This window comes from Rhodnius prolixus, unplaced genomic scaffold (genome assembly GCF_049639745.1).
Source record: "Rhodnius prolixus isolate KJV_2025 unplaced genomic scaffold, Rpr scaffold_9, whole genome shotgun sequence".
NCBI classification, from domain to species: domain Eukaryota; kingdom Metazoa; phylum Arthropoda; class Insecta; order Hemiptera; family Reduviidae; genus Rhodnius; species Rhodnius prolixus.
In genome coordinates, this window is record NW_027411604.1 from 26,846,344 (window position 1) to 26,861,050 (window position 14,707).

The window sequence follows — 14,707 nt, forward strand, 5'->3', positions numbered from 1 at the left end:
TATATCCGGCTCAATGTTTGTGAGTAGCAACCGCAAATCCCCACGAGTAATCTTTGGTTCAGGTCTGCATGAAGAGCCGTTAAGTGTTCCGACAGTGAGCAAATCTTCATCTCTACTTTGTAATTTCGAAAGATTTGGAAACTGAGAACGTTCTCCTCTTCCCAAGTTTTGTTTTTACAGAAAATGTTTTGCAACAAACGCAGATATTACGCTTTTAATTTGATTAAATTTAAATGGTCACCTTGTTAGTTTCGTAATTTCCATAATAATAAAAATGGATTACAGTTTTATTATTTTATATTGAACCTTTGCGCGGACCCCCTGGACGTTGTTCAGGGACCCCCAAATCAATTTTAATTTGCAACGGACCTCCTGAATGATACCGTGGACCCCTGGGTGTCCGTAGGGACCACTTTGGGAACCACAGTTCTAAACAATCTCGAACCAACTGTTGACCTGTGTTTGACCCATCTATATCGGGTTTCCGAGTATGGTTTGCCTCGCAGTATTCATCTTTATTGATGAGCTCTGTACAGATTTGTTGTTAAGATACTGTGAGAGCTTCACCCGGGCACTTTATTGGTTCGACACCTCCACAAAGTACAGGCTCCATGTTCAATTTGTTTTTCTCACATCCGAGACTGTACTTTCATCCTAGACTCGCGTCTGTTTTGGTTGTTGTTTGTCTTTATATTTCTAGGATAGTTATGAGGACCCTGAATGACTTTGGGTAGGGTTTTTTCTACACGCTGACATAGAAAACTTTTTCAACATGAACTGAATGTTATTTTTTGCCGATTTCTTACTAAATCAATGTTCATTGAACCTAACATTCAATGACTTTGCCCACTTAAATTAGCTTTTCAATCCAATCACCTTCACCGTCCCCATTACTTTTAAAAAGTGTTAATTATAGATATTAATTTTTAAGACAGCCCAAAGTTGACTAGAATAAAATTTTATCCAAGAATTCAGTACTTCAAGCTAACCTAACCTAATTTAATATATTTTTACCTCTGTTTTCTACGTTCAAGGACACGCACGATCTAATTAATATCTTAACATTGTTTCAAACTGTTCTACAGGTTGCAATTAACTATTGAAGAAAAGGTGTTTCATTTCAATATTGCCTTAGTTATTTATTTACTTATTTTTTTTTTGTTCACTCTCTAGGTCATCCGCTTTTTGCTCTATTAAAAATGGACACTCCCAAAAAATTAAGAGAGTTAACATTTTTTTATTTAGCAGTAAAAAAATGTTTAAGTGAAGGACTTATATTTTTGTGGCCTGTATTTCTTTTATTTTTTTAATTTTTGTTTTTATAAACTTTTTGATTGGGTCAATGACTTGTATATTAATTTTTATTTTTAAATTGAAATTATATGCTTCATAAATTTATTAATTATAAGTAGTTTTTATAATCAAATTAATTGGAGATTTTTAGTTTTAATTTAAAATCCTTCTGGGCCCATTTATTTATTAGTAAAATTTAATAAGCGAATGTTATTACTGTACGAATATATGCATACAGCTTGTGCATCATGTATGGTGCCTCCAAAGGTGCCTCCTCTGGCTCGCAAGCCAGCTTAGCCAGGAGGTTATCAACTGCTCTCTGTATCTGAGGAGGCACCTTTGAAGGCACAGTACATGCTTTACAAGTTGAGTAAAGTGTATTATTTGGTAAATTAAGGAATAAGTTTGATTCTTTACATGAAAGATATTGATCACTTAAATATGTGGCAGGAGGTTTCCAATGTTTTTGGTAATTAAACGCAACTCTCCCGAAAATTACCAAATAATTAATCAATCTTGTTTGTAACAGATGTAAAATTAATTTTCAGCCATTTTGTGTATGCTTCAGAACATTTGATTTTTTTTTTAGAAAAATCACTCGGAAAATGACTTATTTCCCGATATTAAGAAAAATACTAGCTTTACGGCCTTGGCAATATTTTCAGTAGAAAGGGGATGAAAAAATACATAAAAATGACCAATCGCGTGCTCTTCTTTCTCTTTGATAACAAGTTAAAAAATTGAAATATGATTAATAAATACCAGATTTTGAAATGGCCTAGCACCTTTAATTTTAAAGATATCGAATTGCGGATTCCGGTATCTTTCATAACTTTTTATATTCTTTAAAACTGTATATATGAAAATAGGGGTCAACTGCGAACCCTCACTTTTGGTCGCGCTTCAGCCGCGTATGCGGGCAGGTATCTAAAATCAAGTCACATATTCTGAAACTAGAGGTGACTGGTAACAAATTTTTCCTCTACCATTTTTCGCTCAGATTAACCGTTTAAGCATGAAATGCATTTGAGCCGCCTTAAAATAAACACCCTGTATTTTTTTTTTGTCAATTTTCCTTAATTGTGAGGGTCCCTCAGACCAAATACTTTTGTGTCCTACAAACTATCATTAATATAAACTACAAATAAATAACAACAATACTATATACGAGGGTCGTTTGAAAAGTCCGTGCAAAAATAAAAACTACTTAATTTTTTGGGGTAAACCTTTTTTATTTTTCAACATAGTCTCCTTTTAGGCTTATACACTTCGTCCAACGCTGCCCTAGTTTGTTGATCCCTTCCGAATAATAGGATTTGTCCAAGTCTGAAAAATAGCCATTCGTTTCTGCAATCACCTCCTCGTTTGAATAAAATATTTTTCCCGCCAGCCATTTCTTCATATTGGGGAACAAATAGTAGTCCGAGGGAGCCAAGTCTGGAGAATAGGGGGGATGTGAAACGAGTTGGAACCCTATTTCCATTAGTTTTGCGACCACAACTGCTGAGGTGTGAGCTGGTGCGTTGTCGTGATGGAAAAGGACTTTTTTGTGGGCCAATCGTGGGCGTTTTTCTTGCAGCTCGATTTTCAAACGGTCCAATAACGATGAATAATATGCACCTGTAATAGTTTTACCCTTTTCCAGATAGTCGATGAGGATTATTCCTTGCGAATCCCAAAAGACAGTCGCCATAATCTTTCCGGCCGAAGGAACGGTCTTCGCCTTTTTTGGCGCAGATTCCCCCTTGGTAACCCATTGTTTAGATTGTTCTTTGGTCTCAGGAGTGTAGTGATGTATCCATGTTTCATCCACAGTGACGAAACGACGCTTAAAGTCCTGCGGATTCTTCTGGAACAGCTGCAAACCGTCCTTGCAACACTTCACACGATTTCGTTTTTGGTCAAGCATGAGCAATCGCGGCACCCATCTTGCGGATAGCTTTGTCATGTCCAAATGATGATGCAAAATATTATGTACCCGTTCATTCGAGATGCCCACAGCACTAGCAATCTCACGCACCTTCACTCTTCTGTCATCCATCACCATATCATGGATTTTATCAATGATTTCTGGAGTAGTAACCTCAACAGGGCGTCCAGAACGTTCAGCGTCACTTGTGCCCATATGGCCACTCCGAAAATTTTGAAACCACTTATAAACTGTTCTAATCGAAGGTGCAGAGTCACCATAATGTCTATTATCAAGCTTCTCTTTAGTCTCCTGAGGCGTTTTGCCTTTCATAAAGTAGTGTTTAATCAACACACGAAATTCTTTTTCGTCCATTTTTTGAAAATCACTCGACTTCCTCGATTCAAACGAATGCCAAACACAAAGAAATAGACCGATCTGGCTGAAACTTGGTGTGTGTTCTTCCAAGAGATGCTACTAACTAAACATAACCTCGATACGCGCCAGTGGTGCTATCTCTCTGACTTTGCACGGACTTTTCAAACGACCCACGTACAAACAAACCTACTAATATTACAAATATTAAATTAATTAAATAAATATTACAAAAACAAAATATTAAAAAACAAGAATCATCTATCCAACAAAAAACAAAAAACCAACTATACCGGACCAATTATTGTTCAATACTGCGTCTCCATTGATCCTCTATCCATTTTGAATCCTCCTCGCAGAGTCCCTTACCAATCATCATCTCTTCCACTCCATTCTTCCAGTTATTTTTCTGGGTCTACCTCTTTACCCGCGGCCTGGTGGGTTCCATTCCTAGCACAGCTTTGGGCACTCTGCTCTCTGTACGAATATACTTCTAGTAATTCTTCATGTATACCAAACAGTGATAAAAAAAAAAAGATAGATTAGCTAGCTAATAAAAAGCAAGAAGATTGTATGGTATTGGTTGGCATTTTAGCATTATTTTCTCACAGATGTTTGTGAGTGCGTTAGAGCCACTATTTCTGCGACATCGTGACATCATACATTCCTCTAATGGCCGCACATGCGGATATCTTGTTCGCCGTTTTAGAGTTTCCCTACTTATTGACTGGGTACAGGCGGATCTAGCGTTTCCATTATTAGAATGTCTGGGATTGACTCTCTAATTCATTTTTCTTTCTCTTATGAACTATAATTAACTGTCAATTTCTATCTCTACCAGCATAAGACTGTGTTTCCCATTGTTTTTATGACCAAAAAAATTATCAAAACTCTATTTTAAGATTTAATTTCTTCATCTACAAGATGGTTGCTTAGACCCAAGTTGGCGTATGCTGGTCCTGCATGAAATTTTAAAAAATATCTAATTCAAACAGAATTACCGATTCTTCTCGCTACACAAAAAAAGTAACTCCTTACAACACCTCATTGAAATATTTATGACACAAGCAATTGTAAAAAAAATAACAGACACTTTCTTAGAAAATTTATCTCTCAACAACAACCAGCGGTGTAAAATGAAACTTTTATCTGGGGTAACCCAAATGAAATCGTGGGTAACACAAGGTACTACATCAAAAAAATCTTTGAAATTTTATATTATTTGCACAGGTACAGAATAATAATAAACCTTTATTTTTGTAAAGAAAAATTATAAAAACTTATTCTTCATATAAAAATTAACATTATTCTATTCTTAAAATTATTAATATTAGTGTTGTTATTATTTTAATTAATTATTTACACAATATCAGCCTTAGCTGAGGTTTTATTGATTTCCTATTCAAGAGTTATGCGTCTTAATTAAAATAAACAAACTGAATATAAAACTAATACTAAAAGAATAAACAATAATAAGGCTTCTAAGGGAACGGATTAGCTATGCGGATAGCGTACTCGACTCCCACGCGGAGGTCCCGGGTTCGAATCCAGCTGCTGACCCTTAGATTTTCTCTTCCTAGGAGCTTCTTACAGCTCACTGTCCGGTGATGGACAGTGTTGTCTGTAACGAGAGAATACTGTCCGTAGGCCAGCAGTGCACTGAAAAAAAGCTCCGGGCGCCAATAACCTCAGATGTTGGTCGCGCCTTAAATCATTTAAAAATAAATAAATAAATAAAAAGTAAGGCTTCTAATTTGCGGCACTTGGCATTTGGCCATACTTCACCAAAACAAATTCGTCTTTCGCTTCCACTCTGCTCTGTCTCTAACTACTACCCTTGGCCAGGTAGCTCCACCGGAAATCTTGTTCATTTCCTGATTCCAGTTTGGACGTCCTCTTCCTCTTTTCCACAGTTCTCCTTACCCTCTCCTCTAATAATGTGTCCCGCCCATTTCCACTTCCTTCTGGCCACCCTCTCTATTGAGTCCGCCATTTCTTTTATGCTTCTAACCCAAAACGTTCCTTTTCCAATGCCTCTTTTATTATGACCAGCATATACCTCTCTTCCATTGTTCGGACTGTTATTATTCTTAATTTATTTATTGTTCTCGTATCTTAAAAGTCCAGGCTTCACAGTCATTTGTTAAGACGTGCAATACGAGTTTTTCCCAAAGTGTGAATAACCTTTAATTACCTTCCTCACTTAGTTAGCTGCCAGAAAAGTAATAATGGAAGTCACATTCTGTACACGTAACTGATAAATCAACCTCTGACAGTGGATGAATATCTGAAACAGGTCAAAACTTTACAAGCGAACTGCAACGGATGTTTACATCCGTCGCTAGATCCAGCGCTAAGAACTATCACTTCCTTTTGATTTCTAAATTATGCTGTCTTTCAAAATTCCTACGTTCCTTTTTCGTTTTTTTTGTAATAGCATTTAGAAGCAGAGTGGAAAGTTCCTACTTAACTGGCTTAAACTGGTTACATCCCCGCTCCTTATATTGGCTCCGTTACCCTGGTGGGGACTTCATTTTTTTTACATCTTTGAACTACTGGAGTTGAACCTACTCTTCCTTCTATTTTATTTAGTGCGTGTTTAGCTTTTTGTAATATTCCAAAATTATTTATTCGTTTCTGTTTTATTTCTGCTATTAATTCAGTAAAAACGGCGTCTTATAATTTTAGTAATAATGTCTGGAGTAAGTTTAGGACAGACCCAAAATATTGTTGCCTCGTTGCCAAGGTTTATCTATTCGCTGTATATCGGTGAAACGTTGAAAGGAACTAAATGTGATTTTGATGTAATCGATGTGACCTTGGTATGTCTTTTATTTATTATTATTTTCTTTGTATTATTAATTTTAGGACTTGCGTAAAGTATACATACGTACACATTTAGTTCATTTCTTTACCACGATGTAAAACAATATAGTTTACTTTTCAATTATATTTTATCAAATGAACAAGGGGACTAATAGGTTATTTTACATATTTTGCTTGCGGATACTTAAAATAGGTTAGAAGAAATACCACTATTAAAAAAGATTGAAAACATTGCTTTAAATTATCAACAAAGCTAAATTACCATTCCATATTTACGTTGTAAGCTTTAAATTATCCACAAAGCTAAATTACCATTCCATATTTACGTTGTAAGCTTTAAATTATCAACAAAGCTAAATTACCATTCCATATTTACGTTGTAAGCTTTAAATTATCCACAAAGCTAAATTACCATTCCATATTTACATTGTAAGCTTTAAATTATCAACAAAGCTAAATTACCATTCCATATTTACGTTGTAAGCTTTAAATTATCAACAAAGCTAAATTACAATTTCATATTTGCGTTGTAAATTGTTTAGCTTTATTAAATGTTCGTTAAAACTATCATCTGAATTTCTTAATTAAGTAAAATTAATTTTTTGAGATTAACCGGGTAGTTAATCTGAGATTAACATGACAGAATCAATTTATTATTAATATTAAAATTATTATTTAATATTTAAGACGTGTCAACAATGTGAGATCTTTTGATAAGTAGACTGCCGGCCTCTGTACAGTGTTCTCTCAGTACACTGTGCATATAACCCGAATAGTGAGCTTTAAGCTCCTATGAAAAGTATGGATTCGAACCCGGAATCTCTGCATGGGAATCCAGTACAAACCATTGTGCTTAAAACTGGTTTATTATTATTTTAAATATCTCTAATACTGTCCCCAAAAAAATGTCAATAATCATGGGGCTGCTATCTGCTTAGATTAAAAACACGGCTTTTTAACAAAATTTTTGTGTACAAATTATTTTAGGAAGTTATTTTTGTTTTTGAAGGGGGGGGGGCCTTGATACATAGTTGTTCCGAATTGGTAATGCTACAAGATGGTGGGTTATGTAACTGTTAATAATTTTTTACTTAACTATTAGGGTAATTCATGACAAATCTAACCAATTAAAAAGTTCATTTTCAATAAAATTCAACTTTACGTTGAAGAAAATTTGTTCAATTAGAATTCAGTAAATGTTGAGATTAAAATTCGTTGTATGTTCACATTCAGATTTTAAAAACTTAATTTAATTTAAAGCCAACCTCATCATTAATAGAACGTAAATTGTAAATTTTTTATTAAATGCTGATTTAACAGAATTTCTTATTTAAAAACAAGAATTGCGCAACAGCTTAATATAAAGTTCTGTCTGTTATTCTCCATTTCTATTGTTTATTAAAATTTCTAATTTCCATTTCTTACATCATAATTTATATGTATAGTCCAGTGCAATAAGGAAGGCTGTGGCAAAAAAAAGAAGTGTTAGCTTTCCTAAAGGATAACCGTTTATAAAACCCTTAATGATCATGTACCGTAAAAACATTATGAGTTTTTTGTTTCCATTTGTTTCTAATTTTTTTGATTGTGAAATTATTAAGTTAATTAGCAGTTATCCTTTTGTAAGGTTATTATTATTTTGAGTAAATGTTTTCTGTTAAGCATTTGTTTACAAAAAGTGAAAAGATTCGTAACAAGAAGTTAAATATAGCGCGCAAAGAGATGAAGGTAAAAAATAATGTTTTAAAATTAATTGCATTATTTAATATTATCCAAATGAAACCTATGAAAAAGTTCAGTGGGTTTAAAAAAAAAAAATTAGTTGTATTTATTTAGCTTGAGCACCAATCATATAAATATTTGTGGTATAAATATTAGAACAATTAACCTCGATTAGTTAAAAATTGTTTATACAGATGTGAATAGTGTCATTAATAGCTTAATTCTTGTTTACAAAACCAGTTTGCAGACACAGACTTAATACCGATTGTAATTACCACTACTTCAATTACCACAATGTCAAGTTGTTGTTGATTTCTTGAGTTATGTAAATCTTTAGCGATACATTTGTTACTTTCAAGGCTATTGTAATTGTGCTGGTTTTTGATTTTAAGATTTCATTAGAAATATTCGATGTTTGAAGAAAATATGTGAGTTATTTCTTGAGGGAGAAAATTTTTGTGAGTTTTCCGTTTAAAATTTTTGTAATTTATTACTAGAAATTTTAAAAATTCATCGCTTTGAAGCGACCGATTGTTGGATGAACTTAAGTACAGCATATGTAGCTTCTTTAATAGTTTCTCTTAATAGGTAGTTTGCTTTTTTGTTTTTTTTAAATAAAAATTGAAATAAGTGAAATAGTTCGGGAGCTAAACTTGACTAAGCACATACACTGCCGCTCAAAAGTTTAAGACCACCTTTTATTTATATTAATTAATAAGTTTTAATCACTCGAAACCCTAATTACACTTACGGTAGGCGTACGTACAATGGCGGTGCTTCAAAAGACGTGTATAAGATTGTAACAGGTGATGTCGAATCATGGATGTATGCGTATGATCCGGAAACTAAACAGCGGTCGACTGTACGGGTGTTTCAAGATGAACCAAATCCAACAAAAGTTATTCGCGCTCGAAGCACTTCGAAACAAACGGTCGCCTGTTTTTTCGGAAAAACTGGTCATGTGGCAACAGTGCCTTTAGAGCAGCGGTTCTCAACCTGTCGGTCGCGACCCCGGCGGGGGTCGAACGACCAAAACACAGGGGTCGCCTAAAGCCATCAGAAAATACATATTTCCGATGGCTTTAGCCGCTGAGAAGTCGCGCTACCGTCTGCAGCAGCGCTATTCAGCTGGAACGCACGTCGTTTTGGCCGTTAATGTTATTTTATTGGAATTAGTAATCAATATTTCTCAATATATAATTTAAATATTGTTTTTGTGATTAATCACTACGTTTAAATTATGTTTGATTTGAAGCAATGAGAATACATAATGCATATCAGGTATTTACATTCCGAATCATAACTGTAGCAAAATTACAGTTATGAAGTAGCCACCAAAATTATTCTTTGGTTTGGGGTCACCGCAACATAAGGAACTGTATTGCGGGGTCACGGCATTAGAAAGGTTGAGAACCACTGCTTTAGAGGAACGTAGAACGGTCAATTCTGAATGGTACACAACCATTTGTTTGCCGGAAGTCTTCGATGAAATAAGGAAAACAAACAAGCGCCGTCGGATCGTTCTTCATCAAGACAATGCCAGCTATCACACATCTCGTCTAACAACCGACTATTTGAGCACTCAAAAAATCGAATTAATGGGTCATCCGCCGTACAGTCCTGATTTGGCACCAAATGACTTCTTTTTGTTTCCGAACGTCAAGAATAAATTACGTGGACAACGATTTTCGTCGGCAGAAGAAGCCGTTGATGCATTCAAAAACCATGTTTTGGAGGTGCCTCAAGCGGAATGGAAAAAATGCTTTGACAAGTGGTTCGAACGCATGCAGAAGTGTACGAGTATAGATCATAAAGAAGAATATTTTGAAAAACAATAAAGTCATTTTCAATGACAAATTACTGCTTTTTTATTATTAGGCTCAAAATATAAATAGTGCCCCTCGTATATTGAACTGTGTACTTCTGTTAACATATATTAAAGCTTCATTGTTGAAAAACAATGTTAGTTTGTGTTATTTATTCCAAAATATATCGAATATTCTCAAAAAATTGAAGTGGTCCTCAACTTTTGACCGGCAGTGTATGTATGTAGTATCAGAAGAATGTTGAAACAAAAATATTTGATGAGATAAAAGTAACCGTCATGGATAGGGACTGGACAGTGGCGCTATCTATGACTGTACAATGCTGCTACCTAGTGGAGTAAAAATGAAACAAGCAAATATACTTCTATCTTCGGTTTTTTTTAAAATGAAATCTCATTCATTTTTTTTAACATCCTTTAAATTTTATCTGTTTCTTTTTCTCTATATTTGTAAATATATTGCGAAACAGTTTCTACTCATATTAATATAATGTATCGCCAAGAAAGTAAGTTAAAAAAAATCCTTAATAATCAGTAAGAACTTGATTTTATTAATACTTTTATTTTCATCATAAATTGAATCTTTTATCTTTAGAAATTGTGTATTTTTTTTGTACAGATATTGACAAAATAATACAAAAATACGTTTATAAAGTTGCATTTAATAGAAATACAATATTAACACACTGTTCTTGAATATTTATTATCAGGATTGGAAGTGTTAACAATAAGTACATTTTCTTTACTGCTTCTGTTATCTCTGCAATAATTATTGCTTCTTCTGTTTTTATGCTGATCACTTTTTGGTTTTTAACGTCATATATCTTATTTAATGTTACTTATATCTTACTCTTTTAGGATGTAACCTTTAAAAACGGTGCACGGAACCTTAAAGGAGTTATTGAACCCACGTTAAGAACCTATTTTTATCACTAAATTTGTACTTACCTAAACACCTAGACAGTTGACCCTCCAGCTGGTTTTTCTTTAACCACCCTTTTGTCTTGAAAGATTCCTTCCACTATTCATGGCTTAACAGTAACCCATTTCTTTAAAATGTGGATAAGCTGAAAATGAAACCTACCCATAACTAGGAACTATTGCAGCCCAGCTTGGTTCTTTTTGTTTTCAGGGTGTAATCTTCTCGGTTAATACGTGCATTTCTTTGTTTATAACTCAATTTTGTTAGACGCTGGTTAGGAAAACATTAACTTATATTTTAAAACTTCATATAATGCGAACACTTAAGAATTTTATTTTAAAATCTGTTAGTATATAAATAATGTCAAATAGTGGGCAATGGTGTAATAGTGTCAGGTGCGTAGAATGTGTTTTATATATTTTTTTTTAATTACTATGTGCCCTCCGTGTTATTCTAAGTTATTGCATTTAATAAAGACCAAGGACATTACAGTAACACCTCTGGTTATTTATGGAGTGTACGAGTATAAATTGGTTTTTCCGTTATAACTTCAATTACTGAAATATTATATTTTTATTTATACGACAATATAATAGACCCGTTTCGGGCAACTCCTACCCTGCCCCAAACAATTTTGATTAGAATTATCTAATATTTATAATAAATAAATAAAATTTGGCGAATCTATGTTAGCCACTTTTTTGTACTTACCAGTTTTACAAATTGGTATGTTACTTCCGCAAAATTACAGTATTTAAAATTTTATAAATATTTTTTAGTTAATATCAGCCAGCTAGTAGTAATACGTATTTTTGATTGAATAATATTCGTATTATTATTAATTGATTGTAGAAAATAATAATTTCAACAAAGTTTGGATATTTGTTAGATTTACTTTCTTATTAAGTTGTGTTTTTCTTCGTTTGTAACGATTCTTCCTTTCCTAAGCTTTTATTATGATTACAACTAATTGTCTACTAGAATAATTTTTACTATTTGAGACGTAGTAAGTGCGCAGAATCGTTGGTGGGCGTGGCCTCAATCCAATATAAGTTGAAGGTTGTGGTGGGTATTTTGAATGGAGTGTTAAATATAGAGAAACTTTATAAATTTGTATTTATTAAATGTTTATTTTGATGTACAGTAACACTTCTAAGTTACTAATTTGTTGTTTACTTCAGTATAAAAAGTTTTTATTAATAGTAATGCCTATTATTTATATTTGTATACTAACTATATTAGATGTCGTGGGCTAAGCTAGTAAACGTACTTTACTACAAAATTTCTCGCATTAAACGATATTAAATAAAATCAAGGCATACCAACTTCACAATATTAACTCACTTTTTTTACTTTTGACCATTCAGCTATCATGGCGATAAAGATTGTGTAGGCCATCGGTTCCCAACCTGGGGTACGCAAAAAAACAGTTATTATGGCGGAAGATATAAAAATTATACAGATAAATTATTAATGAGAAAAAAAATTATATAATAAATGATTCCTACAACTTAATTACAAAATTATTATAATAAAACTGAATAACATATAAATTGACAAGAATTCAAGTACTCATTCGATACTGCAGTATTTCTTTTAAAAGTAAATATATTTGTATATCAAAAATTATTAAATGATTTCTTGAAAATGTAAAAATTGCGAAAAAATGCTGCTTTAGTTTAGACTAATATTACACATGGCCCGCATATAATTTACTTCTCCTTTATTAACGTTTTGCTGTTTCAATTTACGACCCCTGCAATAGTTATTGGTTTGAAATGTTTACCTATTCATAAATGATTGTTTTAATAGGAACATATCATATGGATATGTTCTTTACAAGACACATTATATTCAGATTGTTTTGCTGTTAATTTAAAGTTACAATACGTAAAATCAAGAATACGATTATTTATTTTATATATATGCATATATAAATAATATGTTAGGGGTACACACTGAGGAAACAATCAGGTAAAGGGGTACACTAATGAAAAAATATTGGGAACCGCTGGTGTAGGCAGTGGACTTCGCTACACCCTAGCAATTACATTTATATGCTGAAATATTCCCACTTTAATTTAAGAAATATTTAAACTGATCCAGTACTAGAAGAAATTAGAGATAAGTGTTTTATATTTTCTATAAATAATCATAATGGTGCGCCCTTGCTGATAAAATTTTAGGGTCTTTAAAAGTTTTACATTAGCCTCAAGATTAATGGTAAATAATTTTTTTTTTTTTTTTTTTAGAGATAAGTTTAGTTTTGTTTTACTGGCGTTGATTACTATTGTGTTATTGTGAAAATGAACCGCTTATCTAAGGTGGGCACTTAATTTAGGTAGCGTTGAACTCCACTCAATTATCTGTCATCAACTGTTGTATTTATTACTGTTGGCCAACTTGTATTAAACCAAATTCCCCTTAGCTTTGTTTATATTATTATTATTATTATTGCATATTATTGATTAAATGCTAAATACATTCTGTAGCAAGAGTTTTGTTTATATTAATTTTAATTTTCCAACGATTAACATTTTTTAATATTCTGCGCACTTCTACGTCAGCAAAAAAGTGAAAAATGAAATATTTTGTCTTTGTATGGTATATTGGTATAAGACCAGCGGATCAAGCACGCAATCTTATTGTAACCTGTTTGTAACCTCTTATTTCCGGTTTTGCAACTTATAGTTACTTTTAGGAGAAAAATTTATTCTTTTTCTGATTCAAATGGCACAGATATTTTCCAGTTAAATCTGAACGATTAATAGAGCATTTTTTTCTTTTAATAATAAGAGTAATTAAATGAAATAACTAATTCTAAATAGATATTTAAATAAATTAGTGGTAAAAAAAGAAATTTAAATTACTATAAGCAATTATTGGGCAGATTGTTGGAGCCAGCATTTATTGTGAACAGGATATTGTAACAGCCGCGCCTAGAAATGCTAATCCTATTTTCACTCCCACTGCCTCACACTGTTACCAACCTTCCGCTTATTTTCACTGTTAACTATTAATTTTATTCCTAGTCTATTTATACCTTTCTCCCTGTATGATTCAGTTCTCATAATTATAGCTTTAAAAAAAAAATACAAAAAATAATAATGTAGGAAATACTTTTTGCCATTTTTACCAATTTATTTTGTATAGTACAAATAAAAAATAATCGCCTATTTTTTTGTAGGCGGAGCTTAACGTCTAACTACTAAATTAGGTATCGTGGTGGGTAGCGGAAGAATAGTTTACTGTTAATATTTATTTTTTTTTAAACAAATAACAAATAGTTGCCACACGTGGGATTCGAACCCGGGATCTCGCACTTATAGATCCATGCTTAATAAGCACTGCACCAACACTCGCCCTGTATATATTAGGGTGTATATATAGAGGGTGTTCATTTTAACACGGCTCAAATGCATTTCATGCTTAAACGGTTGATCTGAGCGAAAAATAGTAGAGGAAAAGGTGCCTCCTCTGGCTCGCAAGCCGGGTTAGCCAGGAGGTTATCAACTGCTCTCTTTATCTGAGGAGGCACCTTTGAAGGCACAGTACATGCATCACAAGTTGAGTAAAGTGCATTATTTGATAAATTAAGAAATAAGTTTGATCCTTTAAATGAAAGATATTGATCACTTAAATATGTGGCAGGAGGTTTCCAATTTTTTTTTGGTAATTAAATGCAACCCTCCCAAAATTACCAAATAATTATTAAACCTTCCTGTTTGTAGCAGATGTAAAATTAATTTTTAGCCATTTTGTGTATGCTGGAGAACATCTAAAGCTCTTAACATTTGATTTTTCTTAGATAAATCACTCGGAAAACTACTTATTT

At 32.9% G+C, this 14,707-nt stretch overlaps 1 protein-coding gene across 21 annotated transcripts in view; it reads left to right on the forward strand.

Moving 5' to 3' along the window:
- The window catches only part of mtd (TLD domain-containing protein mustard), a 510,063-nt gene that overhangs the window by 405,548 nt on the left and 89,808 nt on the right, over positions 1–14,707 (forward strand). Inside the window, exon 1 of one of the 21 annotated variants that reach the window (XM_074129461.1) lies at positions 6,144–6,399. The exons of 18 other annotated variants lie outside the window; for them this stretch is intronic. In XM_074129461.1, the coding sequence (XP_073985562.1) occupies positions 6,271–6,399 (129 nt within the window). In that variant the 5' untranslated portion in view covers positions 6,144–6,270. Of the gene's footprint in view, positions 1–6,143; positions 6,400–7,928; positions 8,132–14,707 lie in introns of those variants that run through there. 2 more of the 21 variants (XM_074129465.1, XM_074129462.1) reach the window with 2 other exon arrangements.